The sequence below is a fragment of the Drosophila teissieri genome, chromosome 3L (assembly GCF_016746235.2).
Source record: "Drosophila teissieri strain GT53w chromosome 3L, Prin_Dtei_1.1, whole genome shotgun sequence".
NCBI classification, from domain to species: domain Eukaryota; kingdom Metazoa; phylum Arthropoda; class Insecta; order Diptera; family Drosophilidae; genus Drosophila; species Drosophila teissieri.
This window is the reverse complement of record NC_053031.1, coordinates 6,508,521-6,526,565: the sequence shown is the minus strand read 5'-3', so window position 1 is coordinate 6,526,565 and position 18,045 is coordinate 6,508,521. Positions and strand designations below refer to the sequence as shown.

Here is an 18,045-nt window from a genome sequence, read left to right as displayed (position 1 = left end):
CTGTATATTTTATTTTTGTTAAGCCAAATCAACTCGTGAGTCCTTAAAATCTTAAAATTTAATAAGAATTACAACTAGCATTAGGTATAGCACCCGATTTTTGGGTTCTCATTGGCAATAGAATATTTCTTTTTGCGATAATATGGTTCAATCCTCTTCATCTTCAATTCCTGGTTCAGGACACAGTCGACATCTGCTTTCGTTCACGCCGTAATTTATGCACTGTTCTCCCACGCACTCGCAACATCCATCATGAAACCACCTGTAGCTGGTGGCTCCGGTTTTCAGGCAGGTCTGTCTACACTTATTCCAGGATGTACACTGATCCAGATACAAAACGGTGCAGTTTGGACCGGAACCTGGTTGTCCAGCCGTTGAAATCGAGACCACGGTCCAATTGTAGGTGTATCCATCGTTTGGAGAGGAGGACATGGCCCTGAACAGGGCTGGCATTCCTTCGAATTCCTCGGTGTGCGACTTTTTGCGCATTTCTGCCATGCTAGCGAGGCCTAACTGTCCAAAGGATAGCAAAATGAAGATAGTCACGAGTGAATTCATATTGGATTGGAGAATGCAACTGAGGTGTTAAGTGCGATTGCAGATCGCTTTTAAATGAGTTGTTACTACAGGTAGGTAATAATGTTAATGTAATAACGTTTCAGGTAGAAAGTCACTTACCAGCTGCCGCTAAGGGGCGGTATCTTTTTATAACTATTACCTAAATGGTGTTAGTCCTTTTGGAAGGATTCCTTTATCTTTCGCAATGCTTTGTTTGCGGCCATCTTTTCGGGGCTTAATAACTTAATGCCTAATCGATGCGTCTAAGTAACGATTTCAAACAGTTCTAGCTGTTTTAAAATTAAAATCTGAAATTTGTGCATTTAAACATTTTTTATGAGGTAATAATTAAAGAACCAGTTCATTCAAAGGAACCAGTACACATTTCCCTGGAAATTGGTTCGTTCATATATCGATCACCTCACATCTCTATCTTGTATGTATACGCTATCAAAGCGGCAAAAGCGAAAAAAGTCGAAGTGCAAATAATTTCAGCGGAGCGGAAAACAAAGATAAATCAGAAGCATGTCGGACTACAGATCACAATCGCGCAGTGGCGGAGGACGTGGCGGCCAGGAGTACTCAAACGACGATGATCCGCCGATGTCGCGGCTATTCATCATTTGCAACAAGGCACACACGGAGGAGGATTTCCGTGAAGCCTTCTCGCCATACGGCGAAATCGAGGATATTTGGGTAGTGAAGGACAAGCACACGCAGGAGAACAAGGGAATCGCCTACGTCAAGTTCTCCAAGACATCGGATGCGGCCAAGGCGCAGGAGGAGATGAACGGCAAGACCATTGGCAAGATGGATCGCACCCTCAAAGTCCTGGTGGCAGCCAAGTGAGATTTGCCTCGAGTACTGGTACCCAAGAACATGGCCTAACCCCTTCACCCTTCTTTCAGTCGCAATCAGGGCTCAAATAAGTCTGAGAACGAGCAGGAGAAGTACGTAAGACTCTTCATAGTAATCCCGAAAACAGCCACCGAGGAGGATATTCGCGAGGAGTTCTCCCAGTGGGGCGATGTGGAATCTGTCACAATTGTCAAGGAGAAGAACAATGGCAATCCCAAGGGCTTTGGATATGTCCGCTTCACCAAGTGCGTGGCCAATGCAGCGTTACCAATTGTCCAAGCCATAACTAATCTAATCTCAATACACAGGTTCTACTATGCAGCTGTGGCTTTCGAAAACTGCTCCGCGAAGTATAAAGCTGTTTTTGCTGAGCCAAAGGGTTCTACACGCACACAAAGGGATCAGTACGGTCGTCCCTCCGAGGATAATCCTTTGTATAGCAGCTCGGGACGTGGCAATTCCAATTTTAATGGAGGCGGTAGCAGCAGCGGTGGCGGCGGTAGCAGCAGCTACAACAACGACTGGAATGTGTCGCAGAACAACGACATGGCGGCCTTCCTTCGCATGCAGAATGTCCCAGTGGCCCAGCCCTCATGCCTGGAGGTCAACGTGAGTAACTGCGTCAACCAGGATCAGCTCTGGCGGCTCTTCGACATCATACCCGGCTTGGATTACTGCCAAATCATGCGTGAACGTACGTAACCAGTATAGTATAGGTTCCGATAACCTTTAAAGCTACTTGTAATCCCCATTCCAGATGGACCGCGCACCAATGAGGCCTTAGTGGTGTATGACAACCCAGAAGCCGCTATTTATGCCAAGTAAACATAACTTTAAAACTCTTTTTTATCCAGGCGCTAACACTATTTTTCTTTAGGGATAAACTCCATGGATTGGAGTACCCAATGGGCGAACGCATCATTGTCAAAGTCAATGGAATGAGCTCAGCTCGAATGGACACATCCTTCATAGACAGTACGCGAGTTAAATCTATCAAGGGTTACAGGCCGCGCCATCACCTGTAGCCATTTATTAAACGCTTTTGTTTGGTTTCTTTTTTCACACTTTCTTGGCTTTAAATGCATGCTATTCTCTATGCCTAGATTTAATGTGGTCTTTTATTTTAGAGCGCACCAAAAAGGATGCCATCTGCAATGTGCCTTTGCCCCCAACTCAGCCACTGGCATCGCCGGACGACCAGGTGGCCCAACGACTGTTTATTGTGCTCTCTGCGGTAGGTGCCACTGTACTGTGTCCAATTAGTTATAAACGTGGTTTCTTATCAACTATCAGAACTTGCCGCATTCGATCTTGAAAAACATATTCTCTTGCTGGTCGGGACTGATCGACGTCTACCTGCTGCCCAACAAGAACTGTGGCTACGTCAAGTACGCGGAGGTCGAGAGTGCTCAAATGGCCATTCGCACCCTGAATGGAGCCGAAATTTGCGGCACCAAAATCAAGGTGTGTATCTTGTACTCGTTTTCTGTTTTTAACAAGCGCTACGTGTGTTCAATCAACAAATGTTTATCTTATTTAGGTCATGGAGGCTGAGGAGCGCAGTGGATCCGATGGCGATGATGGTGGTCGCAAGCGGTTAAGGCGGAATTGAGTGTAAGTAGCTAGTTGAGAACGCATAATTCCCGTATCTATTTATGTAGCCATAGTTGGACTGAGTGTGTGCCGTGGTCCGAGGTAAGTAACTGTGCAAATTCCAAACCGAAACCTTTTATCGATTTAAGTTACGTATGCGCCTGCCGCTCGTGTGTCGAGGGCTTTTGGTGGGGTCAACCATTTGCTGCACTTGCTCTGTGCACCGGTTGGCCATCGTTATCCACGATACCCATGACGCCCACTGAGCGCGAACATAATAAGCCAAACCCTTTTTATCTTTCTATCTCCACAGACCCACTGACAACCAAGAACTTACAGAGAACGCAATGTACGAGTACGTAACTAACTTGAGCATACAGTCCGATAAAAACAGTCGAAACAGTTGAACTGACAACCACCAACAACGCAACAACCAACCAATAACCAAACAAGAACCACCACCACCACAACAACACTCTCTTAACGGAATATCCACAAGAACCACGAGGACTGGAGAACGCAGACCGGAAACGGAAACGGCGAACGAAGACCGGACACCGGAGACCGTACCCGGGTGAACAAACCAAACGAGCCAACGAAATCACCACACCCGTTGACTCTACTATTGACTAACTCAAGTGGGCCTCGTACAGAGCACTCGTAGAAAGACCCTTTTTCGTACGACCTTTAAACGGAGCCAACGAAACCGCAATGCTTGCTATATACACTATACATATATGGTGTCGTATATATTTCTGTAAACATACCGCTTAGGGGACTTTTGAATCTAGCCGTGATACAGGAACGAACTCTGTGTAACTTGAACTATTACTAACGTATTTCGACGAGATTCAGCCAAGCAATAAATTCAAACGCAATGAATTTCTCAAGAGTATCAACTCTGTCTCGTAAACTCACGATAAAGCCGTGCGTGAAAATAAGTCTTTTCATATATTAGATTTAAAAAAACGATATTTTACTGTATAAGCCCAAAAATAAATAAAACTAAATGGATCAGAAAATGGTTTTCTTTGGAAACGGATTAAAAAGTAACGAATGTGTCTAAATTAGAAAAGGTTTCTGTTGGGTAACCTTTAAACAGATTATTCATTCAATGCTCGTTATTTTTATATATATATATAATACAAATGGTTTAAAAATGCCAACGGACTCCTTGAAAGTTTTTATAATGAACCAGTTCCGAAATGGTACCCATGTACAACGACAGTTTCGCAGCCCTGGTAAGTTCCGCTTCCACAGACAGCTGTGCTGGATTTTGTTTAGATTTTGTAAATTGTTGATTTCACGCAGTAAAGAGCTATTTTTCTTAGAGTTAAATAATAAGAAGCACATTCGAAATGGATCCAGCACTGCTTCGCGAACGCGAGGCCTTCAAAAAGCGGGCGATGGCCACGCCCACGTGAGTACCGCACTTGTGGCTCCTCTGATAAAGATTATTCCTTGAAAATAACATGTTATTCTTTCAAACAGCGTGGAAAAGAAGTCCAAGCCCGATAGACCAGCTCCCCCTCCGTCCAGTGATGATTCCAAGCGTAAAATGCGTCCGCCCACGGCTCCCAAGCTGGACGCCACAACGTGAGTTCCTTGAGAGCCTTTGCAAAGTCCAGAAATGAGTCTTAACCATGTGGAACTCTTGTAATCCATACTTAGATACAAGACGATGTCCGGCAGTTCGCAGTACCGCTTTGGTGTGCTGGCCAAAATTGTAAAATTCATGCGCACACGTCACCAGGACGGCGACGACCATCCACTGACCATCGAGGAGATTCTGGACGAAACCAACCAGCTGGACATTGGGCAATCCGTGAAGAATGTTAGCTTCAGTGCATATTTAGTTTTGGCAGGGTATTAAACCAGTATTCCTCTAATTTAGTGGCTTGCTAGCGAGGCTCTGCACAACAATCCCAAGGTGGAGGCCAGTCCCTGTGGCACCAAGTTCAGTTTCAAGCCAGTCTACAAGATCAAGGATGGCAAAACGCTGATGCGTCTGCTCAAGCAGCATGATTTGAAGGGCCTGGGCGGCATTTTGCTCGACGATGTCCAGGAATCTCTGCCACACTGCGAAAAGGTGCTGAAAAACCGAGCAGCGGAAATCCTTTTCATTATTAGACCCATTGACAAAAAGAAGATTTTATTCTACAACGACAGGACAGCTAATTTTTCGGTGGGTTATGAACACAGACTTGTGAAGTCTAAGTTAATCAAAGTCAATTGCGTACAATTATCTTCAGGTGGACGACGAGTTCCAAAAGCTATGGCGCTCGGCCACGGTTGATGCTATGGACGACGCCAAGATCGACGAGTACCTCGAGAAGCAGGGCATTCGCTCCATGCAGGACCATGGCCTCAAGAAACCAGTTCCTAAGCGCAAGAAGGCGGCCAACAAGAAGCGGCAGTTCAAGAAACCCAGAGACAACGAACATTTGGCCGATGTTCTGGAAGTCTACGAGGATAACACACTAACGCTGAAGGGTGTGAACCCAACGTAGAATAAATACATTAGATTATACAAATAAAAACAACTCTCAATGGAATTAAGTACACTCGAAGCTGGATGTTATAAATTTGTTTACCCACTGGCAATCTAATTGGGAGTCCGCTGTGGCCGAAAACTCAATCCTCAAGATTTATAGTACTAGATTGCTGTTCTGCCTGTGGCTTTGAACTTAAAAATATGACGCCCGGTAGAGGGAAAGATAATTAAAAAGCAAAACTATGTAATCTTTTCCTGACATTCCCCATTGCTTTCTACACCTGTCTGGTTGTGTGCGTGCGAGAGGCCCAGAATCGATGCTGGTGGGCAGATAAATTGGCAACAGGGGGAAGCCGTAGCTTTAGTCTGCACTGAACAGCAGCCAAGTTCAGTTGGAATCGATTTGGAATAACCTATATTTTGGTACGGCGGTGGATTATTGTGAGCAGCCTTTGTTAACCATCCTTTTTGTGTGCGGGTTGATAGCAACAAATTATCTATTATCAACAAAATAATCTATGTGTTGCACTCTAAGAATCTAGTTATTAATAGAGTGTTGCTATACTCATTTGTAATCTATTAAGATTATCAAAAGAAATCAATTTGAATATAAGCTACATCTAGCAAATATTGCTCATACGACGCGTGTGACAGTCATTTTACAAACAATCGTTATTCCATTTATTTGTTTTATCAAAGAGATAGGGTATTTAAAAGTGGGCTTGTAGGAAATCCGGTTCATTGTTTACTTGGCTTGACGCTTTGGCACGGACAATGAGCTCTCTACTCGGTGGCAAAAACTTGTTTTGAAATACTCAATTTGTTTAATTATTATTCCTGAAGCATTCGCCAGTTGGCTTTGAGAGTTTCTGTGTTGAGGTGGACGAAATGAAGCGGACGCGGACTGCACTTGGAGTGGCCCTGCTCCTGGCCCTGGTGTCTCAACTGACGGCCCACAGCTCAGAGTAAGTGATTAAGCCTCGTATGTTATAAATCTAGATCAGTCACTGACTTTCTCTTTGCCTTGATTTCCCCGCCCCCATTCAGTGACTTGGTTTACGGCTACGAGTGCCGCAGTGGCTTCTGCCAGAAGGTGGAGCTCAGCGAGGAGAACTACGCCAAGGCCATCAGTCTGCCCGTGTGCCGGCTCTTCTGCGGCAGCTCCATCGGCACCCTGTGGCCCAAGCCCACGGGTACTGTGCGTCTGGACACGTTGATGCGCCAGGTGGACATCTCCTTTATCGACTTCAATGTCAATGGAACGGCCCGCCAACAGAAGCTCTGGCGAGCTGCTGAAGACCGCTTCATGGACATGCTGAACGCCCAGATACCAGATCGCAAGGTTCTCGCACGAGGTGGCTACCGTTTGTCTGTGAACATCAATACTCCGGATGAGCCGACTCCGGCCAGACTCACTCTGGAAACGGACGAGAGCTATGCCCTGGACATTGATACGGATGCTTCGGGTCATGTGCTGGCCAACATTACCGCGGCCAACTTTTTCGGAGCCCGTCATGGTCTGGAGACCCTGGCCCAGTTGATTGTCTACGATGACATACGCCGCGAGGTTCAGGTGACTGCCAATGCCACCATCACCGATGCTCCGGTGTACAAGTGGCGTGGATTGCTTCTGGACACCTCTCGTAACTACTACTCTGTGAAGTCCATCAAGAGGACTTTGGGTAAGGCATTGGTTCAGAGAAAAGGCAGAGGAGGGGTATATTTTCCATTGACTTAATGAGTATCCTATTTCATCCTTAGAGGGCATGGCCTTGGTCAAACTGAACACCTTCCACTGGCACATCACGGACTCGCACAGCTTCCCACTGGAGGTGAAGAAGCGGCCAGAGCTGCACAAGCTGGGAGCCTATTCCCAACGCCAGGTGTACACCCGCCGGGACGTGGCCGAGGTTGTGGAGTACGGCCGAGTGCGAGGCATCCGTGTTATGCCAGAGTTCGATGCTCCTGCCCATGTGGGTGAGGGTTGGCAGCACAAGAACATGACCGCCTGCTTCAATGCTCAGCCATGGAAGTCATTCTGCGTGGAGCCACCATGTGGCCAACTCGATCCCACTGTGAACGAAATGTACGATGTGCTGGAGGACATTTACGGCACCATGTTCGATCAGTTCAACCCGGATGTCTTCCACATGGGCGGCGATGAAGTGTCCACCAGCTGTTGGAATAGCAGCCGGCCCATCCAGAAGTGGATGAAGAAGCAGAAATGGGGCCTGGAGACCGCCGACTTTATGCGCTTATGGGGACACTTCCAAACAGAGGCTCTCGGTCGCGTGGACAAGGTGGCCAATGGTACGCACACGCCCATCATTCTGTGGACTAGTGGACTCACCGAGGAGCCCTTCATTGACGAGTATCTGAACCCAGAGCGTTACATCATTCAGATCTGGACCACTGGTGCAGATCCCAAGGTAAAGAAGATTCTTGAGCGTGGCTACAAGATCATTGTGTCCAACTACGATGCTCTGTACTTGGACTGCGGCGGAGCTGGCTGGGTGACAGATGGCAACAATTGGTGCTCCCCCTACATTGGCTGGCAGAAGGTGTACGACAACAGTTTGAAATCCATTGCCGGCGACTACGAGCATCATGTCTTGGGAGCGGAAGGAGCCATTTGGTCGGAGCAGATCGACGAGCACACCCTGGATAACCGCTTTTGGCCCAGGGCCAGTGCCTTGGCCGAACGACTGTGGTCAAATCCTGGCGAGGGTTGGCGCCAGGCCGAGTCACGTCTGCTGCTCCATCGCCAGCGACTGGTGGACAACGGTCTGGGTGCGGAGGCCATGCAACCGCAGTGGTGCTTGCAAAACGAGCACGAGTGTCCAATTGACGCGTACGATGCACAAGTTTGACAAGCTATTAAACCTTTCCTCTTAACGGTCGCTATCCTTGTAGATGTAGTCGGGGCGGCGGGCGGTATGGGTTGATTGTCTTGTTGCTACTCACAACGCTCTCTGCCTGAAAATAAAGCACAGCACAAAGGTGGCCTTACGCAAGTGACTTGTCGTTTATTATGTTAAATATAAATGAGATTATTGGCCCTGCTCTGCGCCCTATTCCGACTCAAAGTGACACAATCGGAAGTAATAAGGGGAAATCCTTACACCTTCAACGATTCTTACGAATCTGAACAGAAACAGAGATGTACACTTTATGCTTTAAAATGGGGTGAGGCTTTGCGGGTGATGGTGTCCTCGGCCTCAAGCATAAACTCCTTGGACTCCTGAATATGTACGTATGAGTCTAGATACTAAAAGCAGCGTTCCCGTGTGCAATATTTTGGATGGAAGCTCTACTCATTCCACTCTTCCTCGTTGCGTCCAAACTTGTAGATCAAACTGGCGAACAGGATGAAAACGTTCTGCATCAGCAGAGCCACACCAAACCAGCCTTCCTTCTTTTCTGAAAACGATTAGTGGGTGCAATTCAGCTTAGGAATCCATGAATTTTGTCTTAATCCTTACCATTGTTGATGAAGTCGTCGATCATCACCCAGATAGCGGCAATGATGGAGGCAAAGCCCATTAGGAAGCCCACAAGCAGCCAGATCTTTGCTATCCTGGCGCCGGACTCCGAAGAGTTCTCCTCCGAAATCTGCGCACAAAACAAAAGGAGTGAGTCACTTGTTAAGCCCAATGATAAGTGGGTGCTGTCCCTTACATGTTCCCCCTTCACTGCGTTCACCATGCAGAAGCTGATGGTGCCGAAGATGCCGATAAAGACATGTCCTGTGGTTATCTGGTGCTTGAGGTCGATGGACATGGCATCGATTAGAACCCACCATCCTGCAAAAAACTATGGAAAAAAAGTTGCACTGTCAGGCGGGTGGCTCTTTGTCTGCGGTTGTTACTTTACCAGAATTCCGGCTATTATGGAGGTGTTCCTGTTCCTGGACGCCTCGCCTGTGAAGTAGTCCGCAACTTTGTCCAACACGCTCATTGTTTAGGTTTTAAAACGTAATTATATTTATCTACTCCTAAATCTTCTTGTTTTGACGCACAGGGTTGTCTGCCTGCAGGTGAATATTGGCTGTCTATCTTTACTGTCTATCGCATCCCTGTTTCGGTATTTTGTGTGTTCACACTGGGGCCTCTAGAGCAAAACTTTTTTTTCCGCCACACGAAGTAGTTACGTTGTATACAAAAACTTGTTGTTTTATTATATTTAAAAAGTTTTTTTTAAAAATTTAAATGTTTAATTTTAAAATTTGTATTAAATACTAATTAAATAAAAACCATTGGTTTATGCAGCTGGGTGAGAAATACCTTGTTAATTTTTAGTACGTTTAGGGCACGGCGACTTTTTCAGAAACTCCAATACGGTCACACGCAACTTCACGTTTTACAAAATTTAATTGATTTCTTTATTATTTAACAACCGATCGCAGCGACACGAGTGGGTGCGTGTGGTCAGTTATAGAAAGAGATTGCTAAGGAATCCCTACCAGAATGCTAGTCATCAACTCATGCAGAGCTGCCTCCAGATTGGCGCTACGCAGCCTCAATTTGCGATCGCCGATCGCAACGCGCACTTTCTCGGCGGGATTGGCCCTGAAAACGAAAGATCTGTGAGTATCCCCCACCCCATGATCACTACAATGGTGGCTCCACATCGCCATAGCAACGTAAACATTGACCAATCTCTCATTGCAGTGTTAACATAACCTTCGTGCGTGCCAACGGGGACAAGATCAAGACGTCCGGCAAAGTGGGCGACTCCCTGCTGGACGTGGTGGTCAACAACAATGTGGATCTGGACGGCTTCGGTGCTTGCGAGGGCACCCTGACCTGCTCCACCTGCCACCTGATCTTCAAGACAAGCGATTTCGAGAAACTGCCGGACAAACCCGGAGATGAGGAGCTGGACATGCTGGATTTGGCCTACGAATTGACAGACACCTCGCGACTGGGCTGCCAAATCACCCTGTCCAAGGACATGGAGGGCCTGGAAGTGCATGTGCCCTCCACCATCAATGACGCTCGTGCCGCGTAGATAGACACCACCACTGTTATCAATTGTTACAATTTTGAGTGCTAATTCGCTTTAGTTCAACCTAGATGTAGTCAATAATTTTGAATGATATCGTATGTATTGTCCCAGGGACACGAACCTCAGGCGGCTATAATGGATACACGCATAAATCCGATTCCAGATGCGGATTAGCGTGCGCTGTTGTTTTTAAAGTGTTTAAGCTCAAAGGGATTAGATCAATATGTAAATATGTGTTTGCAATAAATTTACATGTATTTTCGTACTTGTTTTTGCTCGTATTGAACCTATGGATGTGTTTTCTGGCGTAGAGATCAATATTCAATTAATATAAGTGTTTTTATTTTCCCTTTTATATTGGTAAATCAGTACTTTTTAAATCATTTATTACTATCATTTCAATATCTCGAAACCGTTTTTAGTTTTAGGGGTTTATCTGTAGACACATTTCTCTCCGTGTATTCATGATTCCGCACTTGAGCGCGGCAAATAAACAGCCACAAGTTACGATTTTCCTCGGTTCATTGTGATAATGCAGTTTTTAAAGGCGAATCCAAAAGAGTAGTATACTTTTAAACATAGGCTCATAATATTGCACGAATCAGGACTGGTAATCATTACTTAGCCAATTCAATATGAATAGGCGTTTATTTAATATTTCTTTTTAAGACCATTCATTCGTTCTGCCAAACTTGTATTGTTTATAACAAAACTTCCAGTCACGGCCAACACAAGGGCTGTTATCAAAGCCCCACACAAACATTTCATCACCCTGATAAAGTTTGCATTAGCTTTGTTTTGCGTTTTCTTATCAGTGGTTCCCTTGCCCGATAGTAAGTACTATAAGATGCCATTAAAACACTCGGCGCTTAATAAAAGTAAACTTTTTATTATTTCGCAGCTATCAAATAAAGTAATAAATAAATAATTTAATATATACATTTGCTATATTATCTTATTGTAAACGATTTTCTGCTTTTCCATGCTTTGCCGCTTCTTTACTTCGTTTGTTTTTATTTTCTCGATATTAACTTGCATATTGTAACATTCGAGGCTTATCTGTCCGATCAGATGGCCTCAAATCCCTCGTAGGTATAACTGAAACTTAACAAGTCTGACAATTCAATTTCGCTTTGCCTAAAACTAGGGAAACATATGAAGGATAGAGCGTAGTGGTAAAGTAGGAAACCATTTGAAAGTGGTGGATTTTGGGATCTCAATAAATAACCGAAGAATAAATAGTTATAGGATAGGGTGCCTATGGAGAATGGGAAATGGGTTTGGAATGAGTGTTTCTGAAGTGCACATAAAACTGATTTGGTTTTCTGTTCACGCCAATCGGTCGCTGATGATGGTGATGAATCCTCTGGCCCGATTCCAGATCCTTAGTTCACATAGGCCATGCCCGCGCCCTTGCGATCGAAGTGGCGCACGCGGACGAAGAGGAAGGCGGCGACTAGAGAGGCGACGGCCAGGACGAGCAGCAGCATCACCAATCCTCCCACAAAGCTGGGCACCGACATGCAGATGGTCTCCGCATCCGCGGACCTGGCCGACTGGATGACCACCGTCTCGTTGCTGGCATTGCTGTTCAGCGCAAAGTTCACGTCTCCGGGCGCCACCACCTGAATGATCCGGCTGGTGTTCACATCGGTCATCTCCTGCGCATTCCGCTTGTAGATCCTCTGTGGCTTCACCACAATGTCCATGGTGTCCCTGCGCCGGCGCACGCCGCGCAGATCGTCCAGTCCCTCCACGGAGCGGGGTCGTCCACCCAGGGAAACCAGGTTGCCACCGGCACTCAGGTCATCCTTGCGCTTCACCGTGCTATACTGACCGCTCTGTCCTGGCAGTGGTGGTGGCGGCAGACCCAGTTCGTTGCTGCCAGTGGGCTGAGGCTGTGGCGACTGCGAGCTGGCTGGTCCGGAAACGGTTCCAGAGTCAGCGGTGGGCACGGCCGCCGAGGTCTGAGCCTGAGGCGAGGGCACCACATCCGGTTGGTTCTCGGAGTAGGCTCCAGTGGCATCGGAGGCAGGGTGACGTGGATCCGGATAGGCAGCTGGTGGCAGAACTCCGGGGCCGCCCAAGGCGAAATCGTTGCGCTCATAGGCCTCTGGGGGACCGTACTCCTCGGACAGACCATTGGCGCCAATCTGGGGCAGACCGTACTCGCCACCCGGCAAACCGGGACCGCACTTGGGCTCGGGGCAGTTGTAGCGGCACACCTGGATGACGCACTGGAAGTGCACATTCATCGAGTCGGGGAACTTGAAGGCCTGGAAGTAGGCGAAGCTAACCACCGATGCGGAGGGTCCGAAGTTCTTGATCTTCTGGAACTTGCTCATGATCTTCGGCCTGACAACGCAGCCATTCTGATCCACCAGCTGGATGGGAGCCCGCTTGCCGTCATGGGCCACACAGTTGCGCACCAGCATATCGAATTTGTTCTCATCATCCTTGATGGCCAGCACCATGGTCATCGTCTGTCCGATCTTCACAATGCCCGATACCTCGGAGGCCCATGGTCCCTTGCCCACCTGGATTTGCATCCAGCACTGCAGGTTGTCGCCCAGAAAGTTAGCGGTCACCGCATGCAACATGTCCACCTGGAATGGCCTGAAGGTGACGGCCTTCTCGTAGAAATCGTACCAGGTGCAGCGCAGCTTCCTAGCCTGATCCCACACCTCCTGCACATAGGGATCGTACTGTATGATGATCGTGTTCTCCACATAGCTGCCCGATGGCGTGGGCGCTCCATAGCCGGCGGCATTGTGGTTGGCCGAGCTGGTCATGCCGCAGCTGTTCAGGAAGATCTCGAAGGTGGCGCTCAGGTGGCCGGTGCCGGGCTTCAGGTGCACACAGTGGGGATCACTGTAGAATCCCTTGGAGAAGATCATGCCGTAGAAGGGCCGGTCGAACTCGATGTTCACCCGCATGTGGGTCTTCTCGCACTGCACCTGCAGGTGCTTGATCTGCGGACTGTCGTTGGTGCTGGCGAGGGGCCATGCCTCCTCGGACACATCGTTGGTGGCTCCGGTGCTCAGTGGTCCCTGGGGCGCTCCGTAAATGGGCGCCGGTGGACCGTAGCCGGCCCTGTGTTCGAGGGGCAGGGCGGCGGACTCAATGTGCGAGGCATCGCCATGCACCGAGAGGTGCTGTGGAAAGAAAGCAAAGGGAAATGCATTAAAAAACGGAACCAATCCAGTTCATTTTCTATAAATTTACTAAAACTAGTTATTCAGCTAGATAAATATAAGAAAGTCCCTCGTTAGGCAGAAAATCCGGCAACAGTGCGTATGAGCAACATGCCTTGAAGTCATAACCAGAGTAAATTACTCATACGCAGTGTTGCACATTTAGGATATGTGTCAACTCAAAAGTTTTCCTCTTGTTTTTCACAACGATTTCCAAACACTCCGCCCCATATAAACGTTTTGATTACTTAGGCATTAAGGTTATGGCTCAGATCACAGGATTGCGGAAAGCTCTCGTTTCGGGTGTGCTTGGGTTATCTTTTCCGTGATATAATTGGATTTGGGTTATGCAATCGCAATCTCTGCCAGACACCGAAATCACTCTCGACGACATTTGGCAAGAAGCGATGCGAAGCGTTGAAAATTACACGACAGCTGGAGTATTTCCAAATTAAATGGTTGACAGAGCGGCACGCTTACCAAAATTTCCGAAACACAAAACTAAAAACCTCAAATGGGGTTTAACCTATTGCGTAAGACAACGGGGAAAGAGCCACGCCCCCTTCCCCCGTAGGGCTTTGTCACTTTCTTTCTTTCGGTTGGGCTGGGTCTTCGCATCTGGCCGATAATTTCATGGGTTTGTGGCTGCGCACGGGAAGCGGATGTATCTCAAAGTCCGGCGGGGGCCCCACGAAAACCGAAAGTTAAATCCAGCACGATGACGATGTGGATTTTTCTGTGGGCTGCTGCTGCCGTTGCTGTTGTGTTTGTTTATTTATTATTATATTTGTGCTTTTTTACTTTCGGTGGCTGGTGACCACGCGCTGAGATGTCGTGAGATGATTTTGAAAGTGAAATGACCAAAGGAAAACGAGCTGGCCAACAAAAGAAGCAACGTACCTAATGGAAAAGTAGAGAAACAAAAACACAACGTCTCGAGTCTATTTTCTTTTTTGGACATTCCACGCACTTGGCGATGGAGATATCAATATAAACACATCGATCAATCGATTGGATCGGATCGGACCGCATAGGATCGAGGCGATGGCATTGGTAATTTTTCTTCTCTCTTTTTTATTTTCGACGTTCGACGCTTTGGAGAAAGAAAACTGACAATAAATAAATAATAAAGCAATCTCTGTGAATTAATGCGCCACAAACAAGAAAGTCAAAACTGGTACAAATCAGAGCATAACTGCAATTTCTTCGCCGCCTCAGCACCCAGACACGCAGTTGGTTAGTTGGATACTTGGACACATGGACACTCGTTGGTTGGCCATCCAACTGGCCAACAGTTTCTTTGGCCAGTTTGCGTTTGCGTTTGCGTTTGAGTTTTCCTTGACGTGATTGCATCGGCTAAACTGCGCTGATTGTGTGAGTGTGTTTCTGTTTTCCATCGGCCTCCAGTGATTGATGCGCTTTAAATAGCCCACTGAAGGCTGCCTCTTTTCGAGGGGGAAGAAAGGAGTTTGTCTTGGCCATGCTTATCAATCGAAAGCGTGCGGCAGCCGCAAAGAAATCCGCCAAATTTATGGCTCTCCTAAAGTTGATTGACAGTCCATCATTTTAGAGGTATTTCAGATTTTCAAGCTGTGTAACTAACTATTTAATTAACTGCTAATTACTATAACATTGTTTTATATCCACAAGATACAATGTAGGATTTAAAACTCTCTTTGAAGACAATGTTAACTCACCCACTGTAAAATAAATTCTAGTCATAATATATGTACTTCCCCGCTTCCACCCTCTTCCATTAGCTTCTACTCAGAGTTTTCTCTGTGTTTTTCTCTCTCTCTCAGCTAATTTTCCAACTCTAATTGCAATGATTAGCAAAGTGCCGTTTAGTTGCTACATTTTCCACCAGTCATTCCTCGACCAGCCAACTCTCTCGATTCGATATTGATATTGATCTGCCAGCAATCCGCTATGTGCATAGTCTTCTGACTACCCAACCTCCCAACCTCCCAACTTCCAACTTAAGATGCCAGCCAACTCAATCCGTCAATAGGCACTCGCAGTGATTTGCATTCGAATCGCTATTGATCGAACGGTAGTCTATCTTTGAGTCGAAAGTGAAGAGATCCGCTACAGGTTGGGTCTGCATACGAAATGAGCTGCTCCAAAGTGGGCCACAGCGCAGAGATCTCCTAACTGTACGACGCCTCATCGCATCGAAATGATGCCCAGCACTTTCAGATGTGTGGATCTTATGGAGCTATACGACATCTATAGGGTATTCCACCCACTGACTCACCTTTGTGTTGAGTACCAGGCACAGGACTATGGCCATTAGGCTGCTGCGTCGCGTCAGGTGTCCCATTTTGATCTGGTTCTATGTGTGTGTGTGAGTGTGTGTTTGGCTCGAAATTGAAATTCCAAATTGACGCCCTGGAAACCAAAAATGTGGATTTTTGGATTTCGCTACTCGGCCTCGCGCTGCGGCTTTCTTCTCTGCTTCTTGATTTTTGGTGTGGCGTCTGCAAGAAAAGAAAGGGGAACAAGGGTAAACAATGCGGCCGATTTGCATACATATGTATATTTTTGAGGCCAGTTGTAAAGGCGCTGTTATTTAGCACGAGCTGTAAGGCCGTTAGAAAACACTGTTATCGAACCACGCAGCTTATCTCACTTATGCATAATGCTCAAGCCAAATCACCCCGTTCGGGCGGTCAGTCATATGAACATATATACAGATATATAGATACGCATGCGACTTTATGGCCGTCATTAAGTGGCCAAATTAATAGCCACAATTGCCCGTTTGCAGGCTTATGGTGTCAGTTGATACGCGCGCTGAGAAAGAAAACTGCATTTGATGTAAAGCAAATGAAAACTCGCGCGCACCAAACAGGAACCACTTTCTATTTTCACTATAACAGTACTCCGCTAGCGTTTTTTGGCTTCTTTCAATCCGAATCCGACTACAACATACGAATCCGAGTCCAAAACGCCAACGCAGCGTCTGGTTTTCCACACAGTGGCTGCACTTTACGACCATCCATTAATTTTCGACTGTTTTCCTTACGTTTAACAGTCGCACTCTAGCATGACTTGGCCATCGGCTTAACAGTGGCCCGATACCGTCTTGGCCTGGCTAACAGAGCTCAGTTGTTGTACTGTTTTTTTTGTCGACTCTAACGATGCCGAATCCGAGTCCGAATGCGATGCCGACGGTGCGCCTGCGTTCGAGTGCCGATAAAGACTGAAGACTGGAAGACTGAAGACCGAGAGACTGCAAGACCGAAGACTGACAGCTTTCACACAGCCGCCGGAGCTATGGAAAAGTAAGCGGCTGCTCTGCCTCGAACGCATTTCACTTGCTCTCGCGCTTCTTTTGCTTGCAATGTCTTTGTTTTTATATCTTAGTTTTGTTTTTGGCTGTAACTTGCAGTCTTAGGTTTTACTTTTACACACGTTGCTGTGTACGGTGTTGGGTGCCCAGGTCTTATTCCCCAAAAACAACACATGTAAATGGGTTTTTAACAAGCGGCGGCCATAAAGTCCGCCGAACAGCCGCTGAAAACCGGCTTGTTGGCGTTGAGCAAGTGTACCATTAACCCACTGAAACAGTAACGGATGCCACTAAACTGGCTGACAATTGTTTTTGGCCAAAGGGGCGGGCATGACGGTGGTTGGGGGGTTCACCCTTCAGGTGATTGGATTATGCAATCATGGGTTTCTAATTTCAAATAACTGCCTATCTTTCTAGGAAATATACAAAATAGGTTACTACCTGCCAAACTATTCCAACACTCATTTTATGATATTATAACATAACTATTAGTATAGTTGTCCAACTGATAGTACAGAATATATTTCTCATAAATAAACATAAAGACGTATTGAGACTATTAGAAAGATTGTAATAAATGATAGATGGTTTTTTAATTTCTCCCATAAAAACTAAGTTCAAGAGCTATACTCAAGAAATGGGAAAGGTCAGTGCTGATCATAATTAGTGTAATTTTTACTGGCAGGAAACATCGTAAAACTCGAAACAGCAAACAAACTCTCAAATATTTTGCTCGTTAAAGTGCGCTTGCCATTTAACGGCGCTTTACCCATTTATTTCACTAGGTATTTTGAATTTGATTTTTTCGGCCACTTTCTTCCCTAGGAAATGGCCACAAATTTGCATATAAAACTAGAAATCTTTGGCAATTAGCAAAAGGCGGCGAAACTCTGTTGGATTTCCTAATTTTGTACCTGGCTAATTGCTGGCACCCCAACCGAAATTTCTTATCAAGCCACTTCAATCGCCACCAAAGAAGCCAACAAATCTTTCTTTTTCAGCAGCTGATGGAGCTTGTTTAAAGCTCATTGTTGCTGCTGCTGTTA

General features: G+C 46.5%; 7 protein-coding genes across 10 annotated transcripts; 4 read left to right on the top strand and 3 right to left on the bottom strand.

The window, feature by feature from the left end:
- Positions 1-115: 115 nt before the first annotated feature.
- On the bottom strand, positions 116-867 carry LOC122618386 (protein twisted gastrulation). The gene is made up of 2 exons (XM_043794792.1): positions 679-867; positions 116-513 (listed from the first exon to the last, which is right to left on the bottom strand). Exon 2 carries the CDS (start codon positions 496-498, stop codon positions 148-150), a length of 351 nt encoding a protein of 116 aa, XP_043650727.1. The 5' UTR covers positions 499-513; positions 679-867; the 3' UTR covers positions 116-147.
- A 118-nt stretch (positions 868-985) lies between these two features.
- On the top strand, positions 986-3,891 carry LOC122618381 (RNA-binding protein 45). 2 transcript variants are annotated; one of them, XR_006326020.1, is made up of 9 exons: positions 986-1,403; positions 1,467-1,661; positions 1,725-2,110; positions 2,174-2,237; positions 2,294-2,391; positions 2,544-2,650; positions 2,710-2,880; positions 2,957-3,111; positions 3,323-3,891. XR_006326020.1 is itself a non-coding variant. In XM_043794787.1 (9 exons), the coding sequence occupies exons 1-8, from the start codon at positions 1,084-1,086 to the stop codon at positions 3,026-3,028; spliced, it is 1,413 nt and encodes a 470-aa protein (XP_043650722.1). In that variant the 5' UTR covers positions 986-1,083; the 3' UTR covers positions 3,029-3,030; positions 3,323-3,891. The 2 variants fall into 2 exon arrangements, 1 of the variants encoding a protein (XP_043650722.1); XM_043794787.1 differs by having other exon boundaries at positions 2,957-3,030.
- Positions 3,892-4,232: 341 nt separating this feature from the next.
- On the top strand, positions 4,233-5,579 carry LOC122618384 (general transcription factor IIE subunit 2). Its single transcript, XM_043794789.1, has 6 exons — positions 4,233-4,250; positions 4,341-4,429; positions 4,501-4,605; positions 4,681-4,843; positions 4,904-5,194; positions 5,262-5,579. The coding sequence occupies exons 2-6, from the start codon at positions 4,368-4,370 to the stop codon at positions 5,517-5,519; spliced, it is 879 nt and encodes a 292-aa protein (XP_043650724.1). The 5' UTR covers positions 4,233-4,250; positions 4,341-4,367; the 3' UTR covers positions 5,520-5,579.
- A 230-nt stretch (positions 5,580-5,809) lies between these two features.
- On the top strand, positions 5,810-8,512 carry LOC122618380 (chitooligosaccharidolytic beta-N-acetylglucosaminidase). 3 transcript variants are annotated; one of them, XM_043794785.1, is made up of 4 exons: positions 5,810-5,926; positions 6,347-6,468; positions 6,551-7,185; positions 7,265-8,512. In XM_043794785.1, exons 2-4 carry the CDS (start codon positions 6,392-6,394, stop codon positions 8,371-8,373), a joined length of 1,821 nt encoding a protein of 606 aa, XP_043650720.1. In that variant the 5' UTR covers positions 5,810-5,926; positions 6,347-6,391; the 3' UTR covers positions 8,374-8,512. The 3 variants fall into 3 exon arrangements, with proteins under 3 accessions (XP_043650720.1, XP_043650721.1, XP_043650719.1); XM_043794786.1 differs by lacking the exon at positions 5,810-5,926 and having other exon boundaries at positions 6,258-6,468; positions 7,265-8,354; positions 8,417-8,483; XM_043794784.1 differs by lacking the exon at positions 5,810-5,926 and having other exon boundaries at positions 6,258-6,468.
- On the bottom strand, positions 8,504-9,550 carry LOC122618385 (transmembrane protein 50A). The gene is made up of 4 exons (XM_043794791.1): positions 9,377-9,550; positions 9,182-9,316; positions 8,986-9,115; positions 8,504-8,923 (listed from the first exon to the last, which is right to left on the bottom strand). The coding sequence occupies exons 1-4, from the start codon at positions 9,458-9,460 to the stop codon at positions 8,814-8,816; spliced, it is 459 nt and encodes a 152-aa protein (XP_043650726.1). The 5' UTR covers positions 9,461-9,550; the 3' UTR covers positions 8,504-8,813.
- Positions 9,551-9,823: 273 nt separating this feature from the next.
- On the top strand, positions 9,824-10,775 carry LOC122617350 (adrenodoxin-like protein 2, mitochondrial). The gene is made up of 2 exons (XM_043793186.1): positions 9,824-10,088; positions 10,174-10,775. Exons 1-2 carry the CDS (start codon positions 9,970-9,972, stop codon positions 10,511-10,513), a joined length of 459 nt encoding a protein of 152 aa, XP_043649121.1. The 5' UTR covers positions 9,824-9,969; the 3' UTR covers positions 10,514-10,775.
- Positions 10,776-11,895: 1,120 nt separating this feature from the next.
- Positions 11,896-16,027, bottom strand: LOC122617781. The gene is made up of 2 exons (XM_043793767.1): positions 15,962-16,027; positions 11,896-13,665 (listed from the first exon to the last, which is right to left on the bottom strand). Exons 1-2 carry the CDS (start codon positions 16,025-16,027, stop codon positions 11,896-11,898), a joined length of 1,836 nt encoding a protein of 611 aa, XP_043649702.1.
- Between the last annotated feature and the right edge of the window lie 2,018 nt (positions 16,028-18,045).